Here is a 23,944-nt window from a genome sequence, read left to right as displayed (position 1 = left end):
ACCTGGTGACAAGGCAGCCATTCCTGCAACCTCTCATCCACTGGACGCTCACATACATATCTGGTCGCATCTGAGCCTCACCACAGTCCCCAGAGATGTTCCCAGCCCCTTTGTAAGTGAAAAAATGGAGGCTCTGGAAGATTAGTACCTCCCTGGAGCCTGACCAACCGGGTGATTTCCAGGTCCTCTCCCAGTGCCCTGCATGGCAACCCGAGAGGCAGGCGTATCATCTACATTTTGTACACAAGCAGAGGCCCCATGAGATTCAAGTCCAGCACCGAAGCTGGGTTCCAACGCGTGTCCTTGAATGAACCCCCCACATCCCTGCTCTTCTCTTCACCTGCATCCTCCCAGGTGAAGACGCTGAGGCCCCGCGTGGGGCAGCCCGGCCTGCTCAGGGCGCAGGGGAGACGGAAAGTCCACTGGTTCAGTGGCCAGTGCTCAGGCAGCAATGGCTACCCGAACAGAAAGCCATCTGCTCCCGGTGGAGCTGTTTCCGGTGGGGAATCTTCACACGGAGCCATGACCCTGCCCTGAATTTCTGCCTGGAGCTGGCTTCTCAATCAGCAGGGATATTCTCGTCTCCCTGCACCCCCAGCCCCACACCCGCCAGCAAAGGCTGAGGACAAGGAAGCTCTCAGCATCCTTGTTCTGCTTGGTCTTTTTCAGGCTGAACTCTGACTGCGTCTCTCTAGCAACTGTCCTTCTTCTCCTTCACATTTAGCTTTTCCCTCCCCCATTCCCTGCCCGCTGCTAAGTTTTCAGTAAGTAAATTCACTGTCAGCAAAACTCATGGTGTTTGAAGTCACTGCCAAGACACTGGGTGTTTAAGCTAAAGGTTTCTGAGTCAACGGGGGACTCGCTGAGGATGCAGCTGCCCTTTCCAGGCCCAAAGCTGCCTCCTTGATAACATCTCAGGGTCTGTAGAGCCCTTGGCCCTGACTTTGCCCCAAGCCCCCGCACGGCAGGGAGAATGACTGCCCAAATGAGTTCAGGCGGGGGGAGGTAATTGTCCTTGTTAAGTGCCGGCCACTGGTCTGCATGCAAACTGCAGGCTAATCTAACTCCCACAACAGCCCCATAAAGTGATTCTAGTTGGGCCCATTTAACACGGGGGAAACTGAGGCTCAGAGCTCTGACATAACCTTGCACCATACCCCAGTCTCACACACACGCTTTCTGTTGGTCTGTGGCCATACTGGCTTGCCCTTCTCCAAGACAGATGGATAACCCCACCCTTCAAACAGCCACCACTGGGCAAGCCCACTAGGCACTATGTGTGGCAGGCTGACATTTTACACATGCTATTTCTAATATTTACAAGTGACCAAGTGTGGCTTCTGAAATGTTAGGGGTCTGAGTTTCTTTGTAAAACAGCTTCCAGAGATGAGGGAACTGGGTCCTATAAAGGAGTTAAGTAAATCATTCAAGGTCACACGGGTAGTAAGTGACAGATCAGGAATTTGAACCCATCTGTATGGCTACAGAGGTAACAGTCCTTCCATTCTCCCTTTCCATGGCTGTCATGTACAGTTACACAGGTTGCTTACTGTACAAGGACATCCAGTTGAAGGGGTAATCAGGGGATGAAATGCAGCCACAATTCTGTTCACTGAGGTGTGCACCACAGTGCAGTGATGCCTGTCCTTGTCTGCCCGGAGCAACGCTGTGGTAAACTGATTAAAAGTGATCCCAGTGATTCCCTTCTCAGCATCTGGACTCCTTGCTTTGTTCCTTTGCAGCTCTTCTCAGCATGAAGGGAAGTCTAATTCCTCACCCTTTAAATCTGGGCTAGTCTTGTGACTCAGTGAGTCAGTGAAATGGTTCAGTGTGGCACTGTGCTAGTTCAAGTCCAGACGGAGAGACTTTGCACTTGGATCCCAACTACCACCGTGGGCACACGCTTGGGCTAATCTGCTGCAGAATGGTGGCCCAGTCACCCCCTTTTCAGACCAGTCAACAACCAATCAACCACCCAACCTATAAGCAGGACCATCTTAGCCCAGCCAGCCTCCAAGTGACCCCTCACACAGACCCTCAAGCCAGCCCAACCAAGCTCAGGTACACCTGACCAGATCAGGGTAAATGCCCAACTGACTTCTGTAACTGATTTCTGTGGCCCTTAAGGGCTGAACTGTGTTCTTTCAAATCCGTATGTTGCAGACCTAGGCCTCGGTGCAGGGGACCTTATTTGGACATTAGGTCTTTGCAGATATAATTAGTTAAGATGAGGTCATCCTGGAGGAGGGTGGGCCCCTAATCCAGTATGACTGACATCTTTATAAAAAGGGGAAATCTGGACAGAGATACACGCACAGATAACACACCATGCAAAGGCTGGAGTGATGCTGCCATAAGCCAAGAATTCCCAGAAGCTAGAGGAGAGGCTTGGAACACACCCTTCCCTACAGCCTTTAGAGGGAGTAGGGCCCTGCTGATACCTTGATATCAAAAATGCCAGTCGCCAGAACTGTGGGCCAACACATTTCTGTTGTTTAAGACACTAGTCTGTGGAACTCTGTCACGGCAGCCCTAGGAAACAAAGATAGTGCCTTTTCCTAATTCATACAGAGGCACAGTGTGAGCTGGATTCCTTGCCTGCTTCCAGTGTGGCTGCCAATCACGGGTCTCCTCCCAGCCCCCAGGGAGCACAGGACGTGTCCAAGAGTTCCACTACTCCCACCCTAACAGATCTCTGAATCTGGGACAGCTTCTCCCGTGCCTCTCAATGGCTCTGGAGTTCTTGAGGGGAAGGGGTCACAGCCACACACAGCATCGCTCGTCCAGGGACCCAGAGAGAACTCGCAGCCCAGGGCCCCTCCCGGCTGCCCACCTACCTGGGTTGCCGAGGGCCATGGAGTCGTAGATGAGTTTACAGGTCTTGAGCAGGATGGAGATCTTCTTCTCGGGCGAGTAGGCCTTGTGCATGCTGGCGAACTTCTGCAGGATCTTCTCCATGACGGGCACCTCTGGCACGCTGGTGGTCACGCCCAGGTCGGTGGTAGTGGTGGCCAGGATAACCAGCTGGTTATCCTTGAGCTGCTGCAGTGAGCTGTCCTTGCTGTGGATCTCATGCAGGCATGAGTAGATGGCTTCCTTCAGGGGCTTCAGGACACACTTGTACAAGGCAGACTCCACAATGGCTTCTATAGGTGAGTGAGAGCCAGAGGGTGGGGTGAGGAAACCAGCGGCAGGGATCCCGCCCCCAGGTCTTGTTGCCCAACAGTGTGGCTTCCCCATCCCTGGTCCCTGGAAGGACACACTTACAGCCCTGGCAGGTTCGGCCCACAGTTCTGCCAGGTGAGACTGTGTAGTACATTCAACAGAAAGGCACAATGCTAAGGGCACAGGAGCCCTCTGGGACCCATACGTGGTATCCTAATACTTTTCAGAGCTTGGCACAGATTTAACTCTCATAGGGCTGCCTATTCGTATACAATCTGAGAGGGTCCTATTCACATGGGAGTTGTGCAGTCTACAACCTGTGCAACTGTACCTGGAGGGCCTGAGGGCCCAGTAAATGTTTGACATTTAAAAAGTGTCAAATGTCAAATGTAGTAAATGTTTGACATTTAAAAACTGAGTTACTCTTTTTTAAAAATTATATATATGTATATATAATTATTATTACTATTTGGCTGTACCACAAGGTTGGGATCTTTATTTTCCAACCACAAATCAAACCTGTGCCCCCCTGCAGTGGAAGCATTGAGTCTTAACCCCTGGACTGCCAAAGAAGTCCCAGTAGAGTTATTCTTAATATGTATTTTTCAATTACGAGATCCATTTGCCTCTAGTCTCAAAAATACAGTATAGCCCAAACCTGATTTCTCATCATTTGCATGGCTACCACCTGGACCTGGGCCGTCATTATCTCTTACCCGACTTACGTTAATAGTCTCTTGCCCTGGCTTCTTTTAGTCCTTTACTCAACATAGCAACAGAGAAGGCAATGGCAACCCACTCCAGTGTTCTTGCCTGGAGAATACCAGGGATGGCGGAGCCTGGTAGGCTGCCGTCTATGGGGTTGCACAGAGTTGGACACGACTGACGCGACTTAACAGCAGCAATAGCAACGGAGCAACCAGCATAATCGTGCTATGCTATGTTTGATCAAGATATTCCAGGGCTCAGAACCCTGTAATTGCCCCAATCCCTGGTGGCTCAGAGGTTACAGCATCTGCCTGCAATGCGGGAGACCCAGGTTCGATCCCTGGGTCAGGAAGATCCCCTGGAGAAGCAAATGGCAACCCACTCCAGTATTCTTGCCTGGAGAATCCCATGGACGGAGGAGCCTGGCAGGCTACAGTCCACGGGCTTGCAAAGAGTCGGACACGACTTCACTTTCTCTCTTTTTTTCATGCACAAAAGAGGCCAAAGTCTTTCCATGGCCCACAAGCCCCTCTGTGCTCTAACCCTGTGACCCTCTCACTCATTACCTTGCCTGCTCCCTGTGTTCAGGCTGCTCCAGCCACCCCGGCCCTCCTGCTATTCTGCCAACCTGCCAGGTTTGCATCTACCTCAGGGTCTTTGCACCTGCTATTCCCTTTGCCTGGAGGAATGCACATGGCTATTTGCATGGCTTATTCCTCCTCTGTTCAAACGCTATCTTATCCAAGAGGCATCCTGATCAGCTAGTAGAGTGAGAACTACTCATCTCTGATCTCACAGCATTCTGCAACATACATGTCATAATTCTTACTCAAAAGATGGATCAACTTAGGCTCTGCTGGTGCAGGTCACAGTTAGTTGGGGGCTGAGCAAGGATTTGAACCCAGGTCAACTTGATACCAAGGCAATGCTCAGCTTTGATTGACAATAGTGAAATATTCTTGGGAAGTCTTTTTGGCTCTACTCAATTTCTGGGGTAGGGTGGTGGGGGTGGTCTCGGCTATTGGCCCTGGTAGCAGAGGTCCCAAGTCCTGTCCCTGTAGAGAGACACCTAAGCTGCCTTATCTCTGGGAGTGAGGGAGGAGCCTCTGTTCTCATGACTGAGTCTCAGCAGAGGTCAGTCCCTGCTATGCATGCTTAGAGTTGGCCCATGTCTGGGCTTGGGGCGGGTTCTGGCTGTCTCGGTCCTCATCCTACAGCCAACCTCTTCTCCTTTGCTTCTCCAGCCTCGCCAACAGGAGAACGCATAGCTGCCCTTGCCTCTCTCACCCCACTGCTGTCTGTCCCTCCAAGTCCTCAGAGCCTCTGCCGCTGGAGGTGTGGTGACTCAGAGGCAGAGACCTGCGGTCAGCTTCCCCACTGCTCCTGGCTCCTGTGTGACCTTGGCCAAGAGCCTTCCCCTTCCAGGGCTTTTCCCCTCATCTGCAAAACAAGAGGTGCCCTCTCAGGTCCCTTATCTCTGAAGCCACCAGGTCTCCTGCGGAGACGGCCTCTGGCCCTCAATAGCCTCACATGTTACTGCTTCTTATGCCACTAATCGCTCCTAGCGACTCGTCTCCCTAATGAAACCAGGAGCATCCTGAAGGTGGGGGCTGGGCCAATCTATCTGGGTCCGTGGGCCGAATTCCGAAGGGAGAGGCAGAACAGTAGAGCGGTTATTCACGGAAAGGGCGGACTGTCTGGGATCATCCCTGGCCCCCGCCCGCTCCCAAGCCCTGCCCGGGACCGACCTAGCTCCTCCTCGGTGTGCAGGGCAGGGTCCACTAGCGCCTTGAGCTCGGTACTCTGCAGCAGGTAGCTCTTGAGCTGGGTCATCATGGTGCGGATTTCCTGCAGCATTTCGGTGCTGGAGGTCTGCTGGGACATCATCTCCAGGCTGTACACTTTGTAGTCCTGCACCAGGTTGCCGAAGTACGAGCCCTTGTCCTGGGCCAGCTCCACCACCTTCTTGTACAGCTTGCGGTTGTTGGACAGGAAGGCGTTGAAGACATTGCTGAAGCTCACGAAGCTCAGCCGGTGGCGCGCCTTGCCCAGGATCATGGACGGCTTCTTCTTCATGCCGGGGCTGCTGAACTGCTCCAGCTCCTCCTCCGTGCTGCTGGTCGAGTACGAGTCCTGGTCAGCGGCCGAGGCAGGCACGCCCAAGCTGTCCGAGAGGGAGGCCAGGGAGCCCTTGAACTCTGGAGCGCTCTGGGGTCGGGCCCCTGCTGGGGCATGCGGGCTCTGATTACCCCCAGCGGGGGAGGCAGGACCTTGGATCTCTCCCGGCGGGGGACCAGGCGTGGGCTTCTCGGGGGCCTCTCCTGCTGCGGAGAGCTCGGCCGTCTCCTGGGGAGTTGGGAGGACAGAGGCCAGCTGCCGGGAGACCCGTTTCTTCCTGGGAGGCGGGACTGGGGCTTGTCGGATCTTCCTCAGAGGCTCTGGCGCGCTGCCCGGGTTGCTGGCTTGGGCTGATGCTTCCTGGCCTGGCTCTGTGGTTCTCTGAGGCCTGTCCCCGGGGGTGTCTGAGGTCCGCAGGGGAGGCAGGCGGAGCGGGGATGCCCTGGAAGGACCCCCCGGGTCCCCCTCTGCGGCCGCCCCCCTGTCCGGCTTCCCTGCGCTCTGGTCTTCCAGGGAGACCTTCTCCGAGATGCGGCGTCTGGGGGGAACCGCGGGGAGGCTCTTCTTCGTGGGCACTGGCGGGGCGGGGGTTTTCAAGGGGCTGGCGGCTGCCCCTGGCTTCATCTCTTCCTCCCTGAGGGGGTCAAGGCCTGCGAGGGGGCGTGGGAGCCTCTCACAGGCTGTCATGGGTGGCTGGCTTGGAAGCCCCGGAGGGCCTGGGGCATGGGGTGCCAAGTGGGGGGCAGATGCTGGGGGTGAGGGCGGAAGAGCCTCTGGAGGCGGGGGAGCCGCCGCCGGGGGAGAACTGGGCGATGGACTGGCCGGAGGGGTAGGAGCAGCAGGAGGAGGCCGGCTGAAGCCCGGGGGGTGCAGGGGGAGTGGCGGGGGAGGGGGCGCAGGGCGGCGGGGAGCCCACCTGGAGGTGGGTGAGGTAGCGTCAGGGGTGGGGGGCGCCGGGCGCGAGGGGCAGCTTCCAGCGGGGGGCTGGTCGGCCGGCGGGGCACGGTCACAGTCCTCGATGAAGATCGGATTCACAAACCACAGGCGGCCGTTTCCTATGGACAGCTCGATTTCACACGAGCAGTTTTCGGGATGGGCGGTGGACTTGAGGCTGGAGGCGGGGGTCGCTCCGGGGGCTGGGTCTCTTGGGGCTTCCGCTGGACTCCCACCTCCTCGCCGGGGGTTCAGTGAGGAGTCCCAGAAGCCTGTCGGAGAGGAGAGAGGGAGAGGCGGTCAGTCCCCGAAGCCGGGCCCCTGCGTGGACCAGACCCGGTGGTGCTTGCGGGCAGCGTGGGGGCAGGGCCGAGGGAGGGCCCGGCGGCGAGGTGTTTGCTTCACCCTCTTGAAAGTTGTTTTCCCCTCCTGGACTGTTTTAAACCTCTCCCACCACTTCCTGCCTTGGGAGGGGAAGCCCCACGCCGTCCTCCCCTGCCGTGCCAGTGCCGGGGTGGGGCCAGGACGGTGCTGGCGACAGGCTCAGCACCTCGGTCCTGTCCCCTGGCATGTGAGAGCTGCCCGAGGGGCACCCATGACCTGGGGCACAGGGACGTGTGGACATGGAGTCGACGAAGCCCAGAGCTTCCGTTGCTGACCAGTCGGGGGTTCTAAGGCAAGTCTCCAGACCTTCCTAGGCCTCGATCTAGAATGGGGTCCCAACAGAGAAGGGACTTTGGGCCTGTTTTTGGCCACTGCAGTTGTCACAGCAGGAATAATGAATTATGGATGGTGGCCAGTGAGCTCAGACCTGACCATCCAAGGTGGGGAACGCCTGCCCACTGCAAAATGATGCCACCTCTGGTCAATCTAGCTGCTAAAGCAGGAAAATGCCCTCTTGCCCTCAGCTTGGAGAGCTTGAGCTCCTGCACTGCTGAGCCCCCAGCACACGCCTTTCTCTTGACTCAGCCCATGGCTGAGGCCACCAGAGCAGGCCTTTCCCTCTCCAGGTACTGATGGTCAGAGCCAGGCTTGTTCTGGGTAAGGGGCATGGGATGTTCAAGTCGGGGGTTGACGAGATCACAGGAGGTCCCGACCTTTCGGTACCAAGCCCTCTGGAGAACCTGATGAAAGCCTGGGATGCTCCAAGAAGGGCCCCAGGGGCACGTTTTGAGAACAAGGTCAGAGGGCTGGCAGGTCACTGCGAACTCATTCAAGCAGTCCCTTCTGCTGAAGAGGAGTAGGGAACCCAGGTCTTGTCCAAGCTATTAATTTTAGAGATCGATAGTGCCAATTCCTTGTTAATGAGGCCAGGCCTCCAGTCTCTCACCCAAGGCTCTTTACCTCCGGGAAGGAGTCATCAGTAAGAAAATTACCAAAAATAGCATCAAAGACAATACCAGGAACAAACATGTGCTGGATCCTGGGTGTGTGGGCTGCTTGCTCTACTGTCTCAGGGTCTCTGACCACAGGCCTCGGGTGTAAGTCCTCAGGTTGTCCCCATGTGACAAATGAAGACAAGAGACCCAGAGAGACGAAAGGTCACCAGGTCGGGGAATGAAGGAGCTGGGGTTTGAACTAGGTCGCACTAGTTCTGAAGGCCGGGTGCTGGGCTGATGTGTTACATGCGTGGCCGCCCTTCATAGAACTTGTGACACTTCCCATCCCTATTGCTCTCCTGGCCTGAGTGAGGGGCGAGGTGGCGTATACCCCAGAGCCAGGGTCGGGGTAAGAACACAACAGATTCTCAACACTGGAAGAAAGGAGACATTGCAAGACAGCCGAGGAGTAGGGAACCCAGGGAACCGAGGGCAGCTGTGTGTGTGTGTGTGTGTGTGTGTGTGTGTGTGTGTGTGTTCATCCCAAGGGATAGGCACTCTCAGGGGTGTAGGTGTTCACCAGCTTGCTGGCCAAGGAGGTCAGAAACCCGATCAAGGTGAGTGATATGTAATTCAAGGACAGCAGGGCTGCTGAGAAGCTGAGAGAGCGCCGTGTGCATCCCTCTGGGGTGGGGCCATCGCAGAGGAGCAGAGCAGGGCTCATGGTGCAGCCCCTTAGCGGGCAGAGACTCCATGTTTAGAAGTGCTTCGGCCAGATGTCTACACTGTATCAAAGATGACAAACTTTCATGTGACTTTCCAATGTGCGCCCCTGCCAGTCACTCCCTGAGGACACAGGGGGCCCGGCATGGGAGGGTGTGTCTTCAAGCTCTCCCATCATCTACAGGGGTCGGGGGGAGAGCTGTTTCTCATGGCCGCCTGTGCCTTGTGCTTTGCTTTCTTGGGCAGCTACTGACCCCTCCGTGACCTGTCCATTCTCCTGGGTACTTTGCACAGTATTCTTGGAAGGCTTCCTAGCAAGAAGCAAGCAGGCAGCCAGTCTGATGAAGGGACTGGGCAGCAGCCCCATAGGTGAGCTGAGGCTCCCAAGGCTCATCTCCAAGTTCCTGAAAGACCCTTCGGGAGAAGGTACAAGTCACAGGGCAGGCCATCAACAGAACTGCCCACCTGTGCCTGGACATGCCCATTACTGCTCACCCAGATCATGGCCATAGCCTGCCTCCGTGTCCCCACTCTGCCTCCAATTCTACTCCTCGTGGCTCTATACTGGGCATATCGTAGACCCTTGATTGCTATTTGTTCAGAATCACTTTCGAGCCTTTAGCCTGGCATTCATCCCCTGTGGGATCCGACCCTCTACACCTTCACCTACTGAATCTCCACCCCAGTCTCTCTGCTGCTCACTCCTTCCTGAACACGCCATGGGCAATTCCACCTTTGGGTCTTGGCTAATGTTCCCTCTGCTTCGAATGTTTTTCCTACCCTCTCCACCTGGCAAACTCCTTCCTACTCAACCTTCAAGACCCAAGTCAAATGTCACCAGTTTGGTGGAGCTTTCCTGACACTTTCAGGCCACACCTACACTCCCCTGGCTCCCCTGCCCTGGTGCACACTGATGAGGCAGACCAACCCTAGGACTGTCCTCTGGTTTCAGCCTGGGCCTGGGAGGGTGTCTAAAGACAAGGAGTAAAGAAGTGAGAAAATGAGAGGTGAAAGGCAAAAAGGAGAGCAAAGAGCTCTGTAAGTAATGGACCACCAGCCAGACCACCCACCTCAGGACAGCAGTGGCGGGGGGCAGGGGTGGCGTGGGGGTGGGCGGCAGGTGGGCGGCAGGGCGGGCATCACAAAGGAAAAAAGAACACACTTTCCACCACTCAGATCTGCATTTCTACACAAGTGCAAGAGACGTGGGGTTCAGGGAAATATGTCCAGGGGCTGGGTGACTGGGACCTGCTCCCCTGCCCCTAAGATAGGCCTGGTGGTTACACCCCGCAGGGCAGAGGCCTCAAAGCCAAGGCCGCTCTGAGAGGTGGGAGAGCTGGGATCCAAGGAGCTACACCCTGGGGTCTGGGGGCCTATTAGGGAACTCAAGTCTTCATGCTTTTTTTTTTTGAAAAAAGGAAGTAGGTAACTTTCTCTGCAGAATGCCAAGGCCAGGGGAGAAGCGGAAGGCTGTCGTGCAATCATAGTGGTTGGTTGCGGCCGTGGGCGTCTGCGCCTAGCGGCACCGGGCCAACCTCGGCTCAGGGGCCGCAGTTCCCCTAAGGGCCCGAGCCCTCTCCTCCTGTGTGCCGCCCCCAGACTGTGGCCGACGTCCTGCTGGCCCTGTGGCCTCCTGTGTCTCAACTGGAGATGCCTCCTGCCAGGCGTCCACACCTATAGTCCTCAGAGGGCCTTGGCCAGGCCAGGTGCTGGGCTCTAGACCCTGAGGACAAGTGTGACAAAGGTTTCACACTTGAGAAACCCCAGGCTACTGGCAGAATGAAGAGGGCATGAATAAAGGCAGCCAAGTGTTCCAGATGCCATGGAAACTGCTAGAAAGTCTGAGATCAGTGGGAGAATGTTTCTGTGATATCCCAAAGGTGGGCTGTTAAGACAATCATTCAAACTGGACTTTCCAATGAATTTTTGACAACTAGGAAAGTTCTCATTGTATAACATAAAGGCAAAAGCAAGTTACAGGCCAACTTGGAAGAGTTATAGCACATATTCTCTTTTTAAACATATTTTAGAAATATAAAACATATACTCACTGCGAACATGTCTGAGAACCTCTGCAAGTCTAACTTGCTTTCTCTAGATTCCTTTTGTACTGAGAAGAATTAACTGCACGCAGTTTAGTGAACTGCTCCCTGTGTTAATTCTGTGGTCCCAAGCTTCTACCTACAGAACCCTTTTGAATGCTGGCTTTTCCAAGGCCAGGCTCAGACTTTCCTATATCAGCTCAGGAGCAAACATTTTGGGCAATCACATGGTACTGAGCTTGTGAGTCAATAACCCTATTTCAGCACCATCATCTCTGTCTGAACAGCAGGCTTGTGCAATGATCTGGATATTTATGACACTCGATTCATTTTGTAAAAAGTGAGTAGAGTGCCAGAAAAAGAAACATTGCTGATACTAGTTACAGAAAGCACAAATGCCTCATAAACGTATTCCAACGACAAGGTCATCAGATCGGTATGTGGGGGCAGATGTCAGAGCCCCACGGATGGAGGAGTTGGGAGCGGGAACCAGGGGTTAAGGAGGCTGAGCTGTGTGCGGAGAAGAGCATCCGCTGCCTGCAAAGCTGGGCGGACCCTCTGCTCCTATCACGGAGATTCCCTGGCCTCCTTTTACTAAATCCCCTTTTATCTTAAGCTATTTTGAGTTGGTTTCACTTCTTTGCCACAGAGTGCCTTGCTTAGAATGTGTGATGCGCTGGGCACCGTGCCTGGGGCGTCCGGCCCTTATCTTTGCTTATTCGTCACCGCTGCTGCAGCTGAAGGCCGGGGCAGTCTGCACATCTCAGAGCCAAGGCTTCTGGTCTCTGATGGGACGTGCCCTTTCAGCTCTGGGTCTCTATCCTTTCTGGGGATGAACAGAAAAATTAGCCCTTCCTCGGCTCCAGGAAAAACTTATCCTGGTGAGCCTCACTTCCGTGCTTCAGCCCTTGGGGACACCAGGCCTGATCAGAACCCTCTGGTTCCTAAGCTGCAATGTCCTCAGGTTTCATTTAAATCCACTTCTCAAGGAAGCGGAAGCTGACACACGACCTGAACTGCCAGCTGCTTCTCAGAGGCCCCTCCCCGCTCACGTCCTCAACCTGCCCAAGAGGTCAAGCTTGCCCGGATAGAAGGGCTTGTCGATTCCAGAAAGGAATATGGTTCTCCCTACAGGAGCAGCTTGTCTTCCACATCCATCCCCAGGTGAGAGAAACCTGGGGGTCCCTGGGGCACTGGATCCCAGGGGCACCTGCCTCAACCCACCTGCAGTGAGGCTGCAAACCAACCCTCCTTTCGGTGGTAAGCCTCCCAGATGGAGTGCATGATCTCACTTGCCCTTGAACTTGACCTCAAAGTCAGCCAGCAACTGCTCATTGCACAAACAACTGAGACGCTCACGAGGTACAGCCAAGGGGCAGCGGAGAGCTGTGCTGGGAGTCAGAAAGCTCTCGGTGTACTTCCCAGCCGTGCTCCTCGCTGCCTGGAGCATCTTGGACAAGTTTCCTGGCCGTGCTAAGACTTGATTTTCTATCTTTAAAATGGGACTGCAAGGATTACCCAAGACAGCGCCAAGAGAGTGCAGGGCAAGTGTCACCTCTGCCGTTTTAGCCCTCGGGAGGGGTGTCGTTTGGACTGTATGAGTTACCAGACGCTCACCCATCCCATGGACTTCCCAGGTGGCTCAGCAGTAAAGCATCCACCTGCCAACGCAGGAGATGTGGGTTCGAGCCCTGGGCTGGGAAGATCCCCTGGAGAAGAAAACAGCAACCCACTCCAGTATTCTTACCTGGGAAATCCCATGGACAGAGGCGCCTGGAGGGCTACAGGCCATGGAGTTGCAAATAGACACGACTGAGCATACACACACACACACACCTATCCCACACCCAAGCTTCTGGAAGAGTAAGAGCCCAGCAAGTATAAAGTCTGAGGCCCAAGCTTAGTGTTTATTCCCAACATCAACTGCAAACTGGCCCCAAAGTTTATGAACTGGGTCAACCAGACCTAGGAGAACCCGGATAGAGTGACGGGGCACCACGAGCTGGCGGGTGGAGGCTGGAGCCTAAGCACCCAGCCCTCCGTGGATCCCATGACCCTAGACACGTCACTCAACTCCTCATGTCTGTTTTCTCTGTCATAAAGTGGGCATCACAATATGACAACCTGCTGTACTGGGCTGTCTGGAGATCTAATGAGTCAACGCAGGTGAAGAGGTCAGAGCACGGTTATTGCTCATTAAACCCGAGGGCCTGCCCTCCTCCTACTTCCTGGCCTTTGACCACGAGCCGCCTTGTGGCAGCTCTTTCTCTATTGTCCAGCGGCCCCCCGGGGGGTGGACAGTGATGGGCCTGAGAACCAAGGGGCATCTCCTCGGATCCCAGGTCTGCCTCTAGTTTCATCTATGCCTTGGTCCTGCCCGCTCCACCAACCTTTCTTCCATTTGACCAGCACTGCTGAAAATGTACCAGTGGGCTCAGCCATATGTAGTGCAGGTTCCTGGGTATGGTTTGGCCTTTTAAAATTTTTTTAATTAATTTATTTTGGGCTGTGCTGGGTCTTTGTTGCTATGTGTGGGTTTTCTCTAGTTTCGGTGTGCGGGCTTCTCACTGCAGGGGCTTCTCTTGTGGAGCATGGGCTCAGTAGCTGTGGTTTCATGGGCTTAGTTCCCTCCCACCGCGTGGAATCTTCCCAGACCAGGGATTGAACCTGCACCTCCTGCATTGGCAGGTGGCTTCTCAACCACTGGAACAGCAGGGAAGTCTGAGTTTTCTTTTTTTTTAAAGTTGACATTTAGTTGATTTACAATATATTAGTTTTAGGTGCACAATATCATGATTCAAAATTTTTATAGACAATAATACTCCATTAAAGTTATTATAAAATATTGACTATATTCCCTGAGCGGCTTAGTCTTGATAAGGACTCATTAACTGCTTTGTTCATAATGTGACCTGGCCTCTGCCTAAGATGGGGGCCTGCAGGGGTGGCCGGCCTGGCTTCCTGGCGGCTCCAGCTTTGGGAAGCATGGGCTTCCAGAGAAGGGCCAGCATGGTGAGGCCATGTCAGAGGTCAGTGCTGACTCAGTGAAGCCCATCGCATGGAAAGGGCCCAGGAAGTGTGAGCTCTTCTTACTATTACGTAGAAGGGCTGGGATCAGAAACACTCTTGTCTTTTACTTCCCCCTACCCCAAATCCCTCAAAAGGTCAGAAGGGTAAGTGGCAGGGTGGGTGTGCTAAGTCACGTGGTTGGGTAGGGAGCAGGCCAAGGGGGCGGGGGGCACCTTCAGTTAATGATCATGGTCATGCTGAGACGGACCCTGGTGTTTGGTTTGGCTTCTCTCAGGTCACATTCTGATGCCAGGTCAGCCTGTGTGGGCCCTAACCAGCCCCCGCTCCCTCAGACCCAGCAAGGCTGTGCATGAGACCCCCTGAAAGCTGTTAAAGCAGCCACTCTGAAAAGTGGGAGTGTCTCCCTGCTGGGGGGCTCGGCACCTGGGGCAGGGGAGCAGGTGGTCCCTTGGGAGCTGGGACTCAGGATCCAGCTTGGGCTCAGCCTGAAAGGCCCCTCGGGATCCCCGGTCCTACTACAGCCTGGTCTCCTGCTCTGACCCCGGAGGGACTTACCCAGGCCCAGATTGGAGATGATCTCGAGGTCTGTGGAGCTGCGGGCTTCGAGGATGGCCCGGGGCAGCCTCAGCGTGAAGGGCAATAAATCTCTGCGGAGACACGAGGGGTCGGAGGTCAAGTCTGGGGCGGGTTCCGTGTGTCCAGTCTCAGCCCTGCCACCTCCCAATCCACAGCCCACGGAGGAAGAACCCGGCAACCCCGCTGGCTGCTGCAATTGCCACAGACTGGAAACTTCCCTGGAGCCAAAGGATGGAGTCCTAAGGCTGAGGGAGCAACCGGTCGGGTCCCAGTCCTGTGTCTCCACTGGACCCAGAGATGCTGAGACCTTCCTTGGTCATGGTGAGGGATGGCGCGTGGAGGGGAAGCCCACGCAGCTTCCTCTACAGGAGCTATTCTGGGGAAGGTAAGGGACCCACCCCCTCCGGCCCTCCGAGTCCTGCCATTCCACACTAAGGTGTGCAGCAGGCGCACAGACAGACCCTACCTCCTGCTTCCCCCCGAAACCGTGAGCGCACAGCTTCCGTTGAGCACACAGGCGCCCCCAACAACACAGTCCGCCAGCTCTATCTGCTGCCTTTGGTCTGAATGGCAGTTCATCCCGGGATCGCTTCAGAGACCCCCCAGAAGAGGCCTATACACCCTGCCCCCCTTTATTGTACAGATGGGGAAACAGATCAGAGAGGGCCTTTATGATCCCCTCTGGGATGTTATCTAAAACGATCCTACAATTTTCTGGACAACAAAGGGATGCCCTACAAGTTAATTCTGACACTAACTGCCTGGAATTAGCACTAACTAACTACTCCTTAATATAGGCTAAGGACTCAGTCCCACCATTTCGGACACCAGTCCCAGGTCACCTGTACTTCTGAGCAACAGGCTGTAAGTCAGGGGTTCTCATGACCCCTTCCTCAGGCTTGACAGTTTGCTGGGGAACAGCTCACGGGACTCAGGGCAACACTTGCATTTCCTGGCTCATTGTAAGGATGCAGCCCAGGAAAAGCTGGATGGAAGAAGCACACAGGCAAGGTCGGGGCAAGGAGCTCCCCTCCATGCCTCTCTGGACACGGCACTTCCCGGCACTTCAAAGTGTCCATCAGCTGGGAGGTGGGCGGGTGGGGCTGGAAGTTCCCCGCCTTGGTCACTGGTCTTCCTGGTGACCAGCCCCATCCTGAGGCTGTCTAGGGGCCTCTCCTGTTTATGGGTTTGCATAACGCAGGTGTGACAGAAACTGGCACATTATGAATAACAAGAGACACCCCTGTCAACTCAGGAAATTCCAAGAATTTAAGAGTTCTGTGTCCAGAACCTAACTAAGGCCAAATACATTTTCTTCTACTATTACCTCCTAGTGGGTTGTTGGCCATGGATTAAAAGTACCAGGCACCATGTATATTATTAATACCTTATTAGCTCACACAGGCTAGCTTTCTCTTTCCCATAGGGTTTGGCACTCACCCCCACCCTGTCCAGGTCCTATAAATTTTGGGGCGACTTGGGGAGCGCTTCCAGAATGGAAGGCTATGAGACCATGTCTGCATCCCCTCCATGCCTCGTGGCTCCATCTCCTCACACGTCCCGGGTGACTGCTGTGGTTTTGAAAGTCAACCACTTTCAAAAGGAAAGTAGAGGGGAAAGCATGAATTCCTTTCCATTAAAAGAATTTCTTTAAGTGAGAGGGAGAAAGAAAAAACCAGCATGAATTCTGGAATCGAGGACGCTGGTAAACCCCAGCTCTGCCATTCCTGGTGGGTGTCATTCCATCTCCTGGTCGGACAGGGGACATGATGCTCGCTTATCGGGTTACTATAGAAACCATGCAGCACAGCAGGGGAGCACCTAGTGGGAACTTGTTTCTTCCCCTCCTGCTGGGAGCTCCAGTCAAGGGTGCTTCGGGGCCTCTGAGCTGTGTGGTCAGGCTCCTTTCCTCTGTCCCCCTGTCCCCCTAACCAGGACTCAGAAGGCAAGACCGTGGCTCCTGGTCCAGGCGGCTGTGAAGGCAGCTCCAGACACGGTGATAACAGCTTCCTTCAGAGAAGAGGCCCAGCCCACCTCCCCCAGCTGCCCAGTGGAGGACGACAGCCTCGTCACAACACTGGGTGCCTGGCCACCTCCTAGAGAGGGCAGGAGGACCAAGGGGCTCCCCACTTCTTCATTTCGGTTAATGGCACCCATTTCACAAGGCTACTGACTCCTGACCCCAGGCTGTACTGAGGATCAGAGCTTGCCATCCTTGAAAAGGGGCTTGGCAGAGCATCTGGTATGTAGAATGTGCTTCAGGAACCATCACGCCTGCTTATGTGCCTGTGCCCACGATAAGAGCCCCGACGGTTCCCCAGGCTCCCCCTGCCTCCCCACTCCTCCCTGCAGTGACCGCCCCTACCCCGCCCGGTTCCCCATCCCCTGCCTGGGGTCTGGGTGGCTGCAGAGCCCAGCTGGTATCCACATTCCCCTTGTTTCAACCTCCCAGCCTCTGCAGCCATGTGGTTCTGCTCAAATGCAATCCATCTGTGAGCTGCAGCAACTCCCAGCACCAGGGAAGGAAGCCCTGCATGCAGCTCCTGGGCTCGGCGTTTCAGGCCTTCCAGGCACCTTATCCCCCACCCACATGTCCAGCTGTTCCCAGGAAGCCATTGCCAAGCAACCTGCAGCAGGCCCGCTGCCAGGCCTTCGCCCACGCTGTGTCCTCTACCCGAATTCTCTTCCTGCCCTTCTTTGCCTGGCCATCAGTGTCACCCCTCTCACCAAGAGGGTCTAGACTCCCCACACATGGAAGGGGAGAAGCTGAGCTGGGTGAACCGAGGCTGGCCAACTCCAGCTGCAGCATCTTCATTTATAACAGCAAGAAGAACATGCTTGATGCCTCCTGGAGGATTCATTCCAGACCAGGGGCTCTGTTAAGCTCCTTGCAAAGCATGGGACAAGGGTCACAAGCCTCATGAAGTGGGTCTGTAGTGATAACACCCCCTGCCCCACCCTGCAGCACCGTTCAGGTTAGAGAGAGCTCTGTGGGCAGCATCCAGTGTAAGCCCGATTCAACAGACGCCTGGTCCACAGAGCTGACTGGAGCAGTCACTGCTGCCGCCCCCTCCAGACACTTCAGTGTTTTTTACCAGCTCCGCACCCATCGTCCAGCCTCTGCGGAGTTTGCTCCTGAGGGCCGGCACCCATGACCCCCAGAGGCTTGTCCTGGCATACTGGAGCCTCAGCGCCTGCTCCAGTGGCCCTACAGAGAGCCACACGTGCCTGGGTGTGCTGGCCTGGGGGCACAGAAGTCCAGCCCCATGGCTTATGGTGGACCCCAAGGTCTGCTTTGTGCTCCGGAGCTGCTGGAGAGAGGGATCCACTGAGGCCAGGCACCCTGGCACTGGACCCTGGCGGGACTTCTCTCCTGTCCCCGTCCTGCATCCCACTGCCCTGCTGCTTCCTCCTTCGGGGAGGCCCTTGAATGCCCCCTGCACATGGTTCTCCTCTCCAAGTATGCCCCCGGGGGTCCTCGGCTAACTGTTAGTATCCTTTTCTTAGGAGCGGTTCCCAAACCTTGGTTTGCAGACAGGCTTATTATAAATGCAGATTGTGTGTGTGTGTTATAAATGCAGATTGTGTGTGTTATAAATACAGATTGTGTGTGTGTTATAAATGTGGATTGTGTGTGTGTGTGTTATAAATGCAGATTGTGTGTGTGTGTGTGTTATAAATGCAGATTCCTGTGCCCCACTCCCAGCCTGCTAGTCAGAATCCCCAGGGTGGGCCCTGGAAGTGTTAACCAGCTCCCTGGGTGACTATGGGACTCAGACTCTCTAGAACTCTCACACCATCTACCATCCAGCCAGGAGCATCAGAGTTCCAGTGAGGTTTGGGGCGGACACCGTGAAGCCAAATCTATGCCCTCCCACCCCAAGGACGGGCTGTGGTGGACCACAGCACGTGCTCCTAAGTGAGCACTGGAGAAGGACTGGCCTTCATGAGCCCATGTGACCGAACCAGGGCTGGTCCACACTCTTGCAGGGACTGTGCTCAGTGGACAGGTGCTGAGGCCACAGGGGCCCCGAGGGCCCATCAGGGAGCAGGCTCTGTCTCAAGCCAGGACTGGCCTGTATCACCTGGGTGTTTCAGTTTAGTTCAGTCGCTCAGTTGTGTCCAGCTCTTTGTGATCCCATGAATTGCAGGACACCAGGCTTCCCTGTCCATCACCAACTCCCGGAGTTCACTCAAACTCATGTCCCTCTAGAATCGGTGATGCCATCCAGCCATCTCATCCTCTGTCGCCCCCTTCTTCTCCTGACCCCAATTCCTCCCAGCATCAGAGTCTTTTCCAATGAGTCAACTCTTCGCATGAGGTGGCCAAAGTACTGGAGTTTCAGCTTCAGCATCATTCCTTCCAAAGAACATCCAGGACTGATCTCCTTTAGAATGGACTGGTTGGATCTGCTTGTAGTCCAAGGGACTCTCAAGAGTCTTCTCCAACACCACAGTTCAAAAGCATCAATTCTTTGGTGCTCAGCTTTCTTCACAGTCCAACTCTCACATCCATACATGACCACTGGAAAAACATAGCCTTGACTAGACGGACCTTTGTTGGCAAAGTAATGTCTCTGCTTTTGAATATGCTATCTAGGTTGGTCATAACTTTCCTTCCAAGGAGTAAGCGTCTTTTAATTTCATGGCTGCAATCACCATCTGCAGTAATTTTAGAGCCCCAAAATATAAAGTCTGACACTGTTTCCACTGTTTCCCCATCTATTTCCCATGAAGTAATGGGACCAGATGCCATGATCTTAGTTTTCTGAACGTTGAGCTTTAAGCCAACTTTTTCACTCTCCTCTTTCACTTTCATCAAGAGGCTTTTTAGTTCCTCTTCATTTTCTCCATAAGGGTGGTGTCATCTGCATATGTGAAGTTATTGATATTTCTCCCTGCAATTTTGATTCCAGCTTGTGCTTTAGCAGATCTCAGAACGCGCCTCTGTGCAAGGCCCTGCCGGGAACACAAAGGCACCTAAAATCTGCATCTCTGGCTCGCCTCCCGTGACCTCTGGGCACTTGGTTCTGAAGATGGCTGCTCGTTCAGACCTCACAGAGGAACACAGCTCTAGCACTCTGGGGTTCTGTCTTGGATCCCCTTGACACGTGAGGTGACTGGGGCCGGGAAAAGTCGGGGGATTTGCCCAAGGTCACACAGCCAGGAATGGGCTCTCCACTCCTAGTTGATGGCCCCTCCTTGGCAACTTTCACTCCCGAGAGGTGGCCTTGGAGCTGATGCCCCTTCCCCTCAAACACAGGAGTTCCAGCCTCCGAGCCTTGTGACCTTCCCGTGGGTTGCCTGAGTGTCTGAGGGCAGGTGAAAAGCATCTGCTTTTCTGGAACGTGGAGAAACAGCAGCCAGAGGAGGAGCGGGTGGGAGGTGACAGTGGTGTCTGGTGACCACGGCTCCGGATCTCGCTTCATACAGATGACGTCACCACCCGAGCACACCTTCCTGTGGCCCAACCCACGGAATCAGAACCAGAGCACCTCCTGGGTGTCAGTACTATGCTGTCCCTTTATCTCATTTCTTTCTCCAGCATCTACAGCATGGGTGGTGTTCTCATTTTACAGGAGAGAAAGTTGAGACAAAAAGATTAGCTCAAATTCTGAGCTCTGCAATTACGTCACCATTCATTCATTTATTCACTCACTGGAAGCATCTATCTTGGGCCAAACTCTAGGCTGTCATCTCCACTAAGGTAGAACTTCTCAAAACAGGAAAGGGCCTGACTCTGAGAACCTGACCTGTCATAACATACAAAGGGCCAGGGAGCCCTGATGCTCGGCTTTGTGGGCCTAGAAGGACATGCTAGATCATCAGAATCACTGGAGAATGTACACAGGGGGACGGCTGTAGCAAAGACCACGGGCCTTGGCACTCCGCTTTGAATCTCCACCCTGCTATTTACCAGGCTCATGACCCTGAGCAACTTACTTCTCTAGTCTCAGCTTCCTCATCTGTAAAATGGAACTAACAAGAGCACCCCAGTGGTTAAGACTCCACACTTCCATGGCGGGGGGCACAGGTTGGATCCCTGGTTGGGGATCTAAGATCCCATGTCCTGCATAGAGCAGTCAAAAAAACCCGGGGAGGTGGTGGACTAACAAGAGCACTTAACGGGGTGGAACTGTTGGCAAGATTTAAGAAAATAACGGATATAAAACCCTAGCACCTCATTGAGTACCTGGAGAGCCCCCTACAGGCAGGAGCGGTTAGCATCTTATTATCAGCATCTCAATTCTGCCCACCGGGCCCAGGAGGGTCCTGGTAGGTGGGAGGGCTGTCCTGGGTTGAGTGAAGGCAGCATGAATGGTCTCTTTGAAGCAGGGAGAGGTGAGCCTGGGGGCCCCGGGCCCCAAGACATCCTGCCCAGCCCTGGTCAAATCCCTGTAGCGTAAGCCATTGGCTTCTGGGCACCAAAATGTATTTTTAAATTCCTGTTGACCTGCAACCAGTTCTGAATGAACAGAGCAGTTCTGAGGGTGGTTACAGACACACACTCCACCCAGCAGCTGCTTCAAAAATCACACGCTTTCTCCCATGAAGAGTATCAGCCCTTCCTGTTGCCCCTACAGGAAGTTCCTTCTAGAACTCCTCCAACAGGGCGGGTCAGGTCAGCACAGGACCCACCCCAAGCTGTCGTGAAAGCTGGAAGACAAGATGGTGATGGGCAGTGAGCCAAGGGGGCAGGTGGAGGTGAGGGGGGACCTTTAAAGAAAGAAAGCAGGAGAGCCGGCACTGCCCCCCCCTTTCATGGGTACGAGGGCGAAGCCAAGGGACTGCCCCCTCTCTGCATCCTGTGGGCTGCACCCTTCCCTTGGGGGCTCCCCTGTGACACCCCTGCCCCCACCCAAGATGCATGCACATCTGTTGCCATGAGATGCCCTCCTGTGGGGCCAGGAATACTCACCTACTGACACAGTAGAATGCGATCAGTCTGAAGATGTCCTCAAACACAAGAACCGAGCCTTCCAGGTACAGTACTGAGGAGAGAGGACAGAGGCTTGGATGAGTGTCCCTGTCAGAGGAGAGGGGGTGTCCCTAGGGAGGGTGGGTCTGCCCTGTGCTCACTTGTGGGTCACGGCACCTGCTGCAGGGCCCAGCCTGCTGCACTCACAAACACATCAGCAGCCCATTGGGCCGTAGGGAGGAGAGACGTGAACTTCTGTGGTGCTAATCCTGAGATTTTAGTGAAAGTCGCTCAGTTGTGTCTGACTCTTTGCAACCCCATGGACTGTAGTCCATGAAGTTCTCAAGGCCAGAATACTAGAATGGGTAGCCTTTCCCTTCTCCAGGGGATCTTCCCAACCCAGGGATCAGACCCAGGTCTCCCACATTGCAGGCGGATTCCTTACCACCTGAGCCACCAGGGAAGCCGATTTCAGGGGCCTCTTTATTACAGCAACTGGTGTTAACTAGTAACACATGCACCATTTTGAGTGAAATAACACTGAAGATTCTAGATTGTAAAAGCAGAACTTGAAAACGTCCCGAATTAAACATTCAGGGTCATCTCCACTTGACAATTCTGAGGACTGTGGGGGCCAGCAGAGGATGGTTTGTCCCTGTTCTGCTTTAGCTTCCAGGAGATTCCTTGGTCCAGTGCGGCCACTGGCCTTTAGCCCAAGAATCCCTGGGCCTGTCAGAACCTCACTTGATTTGGCTGCACAAGTAACCCAAGAGGGAGGGTGACACCCATATTTTCCAGCTCTGACAAGGAAGACGGATTAAGGGAGAGAGAGCCCATCCTGGGTGGATGTGGCTCCATGGAGTGGCAGGGTGCCAGGATGTGGCAGTCAGGGCCCGAAGCCGGGGTGGACTGCCCAGAGGAGAGCATGGTACCACACCATGCCCTGCAGCAGAGCACCAGGGCCAGGGGCCCAGAGATGCTGAGCTGCTCACCAGGGGTCTTGGCAGCCGCCCACCCCCACGCCGCCTGACTCTCATCCCAGGGCCCCATGCACCCGACAAGTGATGCTCTCTGCACGTGGGACCCACAGTGAACTTTCCCGGGCATCAGAGGGCCAAGAAACATGTGTGCCTCACACTTCATTTCCAACTTCCTCAGGTTCTTCTGAGCATCCACGGGGTGGAGGTAGGTATAAGGCTGGAGCTGGGTCCCAGGTCTGGCTCCAACCTTGAGGTAGACAGTATGACTATGGGTTTGCCCCTTCCCCTCTCAGCACCCCAGTTCCTCTACGTGCAAAGGGAAGAGCCCTTCCAACACTAAGCACTCTTGTGTCTAGCTGACTGCAGCCTGCTTCCAAAGCCTAGGACAGCATTCTGCTGCACTGGTGATCTACGATACGCAAACCAACATGTTTTGTTCTAATAACTTTATTTTAATACTTTCCTTCTTTCTATATGCTACTGCACTGTTCTAAACAGTTAACATGATTTTTTTAAAAAGATCGTGCTTAGTCACTCAGTCCTGTGTGACTCTTTGTGACCCCATGGACTGTAGCCCGCCAGGCTCCTCTGACCATGGGGATTCTCCAGGCAAGAATACTGGACTGGGTTGCCATGTCCTCCTCCAGAGTATCTTCACGACTCAGGGATCAAACCCAGATCTCCCTGGGTTTGCACTGCAGGCGGGTTCTTTACTGCCTGAGCCACCAGGGAATTACATTCATCATTTATTTATAGCAAAGAGATCATGGTCTCTCATTAGGATAGATATAAAAATTTTACAAGAGAGTTTAAAGAAAAACATTAAGTAGGTTACAGTTCTTGGAGGTACTGGCAAGATGCCCATAAATAACAAGTCAGAGAAACATCAGGGCATGGAATTACCACCCTTTGTGAATGAATGGACATGAGGTGGTCCACAGCACCACCTAGTGGCACATCCGTGCATCACGGACCTTAGCAGCACCAACTGACCAAGGGAAAGTGAAAGTGAAGTTGCTCAGTTGTGTCTGACTCTTTGCGACCCCATGGACTGTAGGCCACCAGGCTCCTCTGTCCATGTTATTTTCCAGGCAAGAGTACTGGAGTGGGGTGCCATTTATAGGCTGGGGTCAAAAGATCTCCGGTAGCTGGGAGAGGTAGAGTGGATGCTCCATCTGTAAACTGGAGTTAAGACCTTTCTCATGAATCCTTCAAGAGGAATTAGTGGTGATGCACGCAAAAAGCCTAGCTTCTTTATACCGGGCCTGCTCCACAATGAGCAGTTTTCCTTCACCACTGAGACATGGTCTGACCTTTGCAGACACAGACGAAACCTTTAAGATAAGCAGTCCCTTCCTCTCCTGTGCCCCTACGACTTTCTACAAAGCCCACAGTTCCTTTAGACTTAGTTTATCCCCACTCTGGTCCCTT

At 54.3% G+C, this 23,944-nt stretch overlaps 1 protein-coding gene across 1 annotated transcript in view; it reads right to left on the bottom strand.

Annotated features, from left to right (window-relative positions):
* Window positions 1-23,944, bottom strand: part of RIN3 (Ras and Rab interactor 3) — a 135,904-nt gene that overhangs the window by 20,574 nt on the left and 91,386 nt on the right. The window contains exons 4-7 of the mRNA XM_070357872.1: window positions 21,534-21,606; window positions 14,594-14,685; window positions 5,622-7,196; window positions 2,838-3,146 (exon numbers count right to left, since the gene is read on the bottom strand). Of these exons, the coding sequence (XP_070213973.1) occupies window positions 2,838-3,146; window positions 5,622-7,196; window positions 14,594-14,685; window positions 21,534-21,606 (2,049 nt within the window). The remainder of the gene's footprint in view (window positions 1-2,837; window positions 3,147-5,621; window positions 7,197-14,593; window positions 14,686-21,533; window positions 21,607-23,944) is intronic.

This window comes from Bos mutus, chromosome 21 (genome assembly GCF_027580195.1).
Source record: "Bos mutus isolate GX-2022 chromosome 21, NWIPB_WYAK_1.1, whole genome shotgun sequence".
In the NCBI taxonomy this organism is placed as follows: Eukaryota; Metazoa; Chordata; class Mammalia; order Artiodactyla; family Bovidae; genus Bos; species Bos mutus.
The sequence above is the reverse complement of the archived record's forward strand: the minus strand, read 5'-3'. Positions and strand labels throughout refer to the sequence as shown.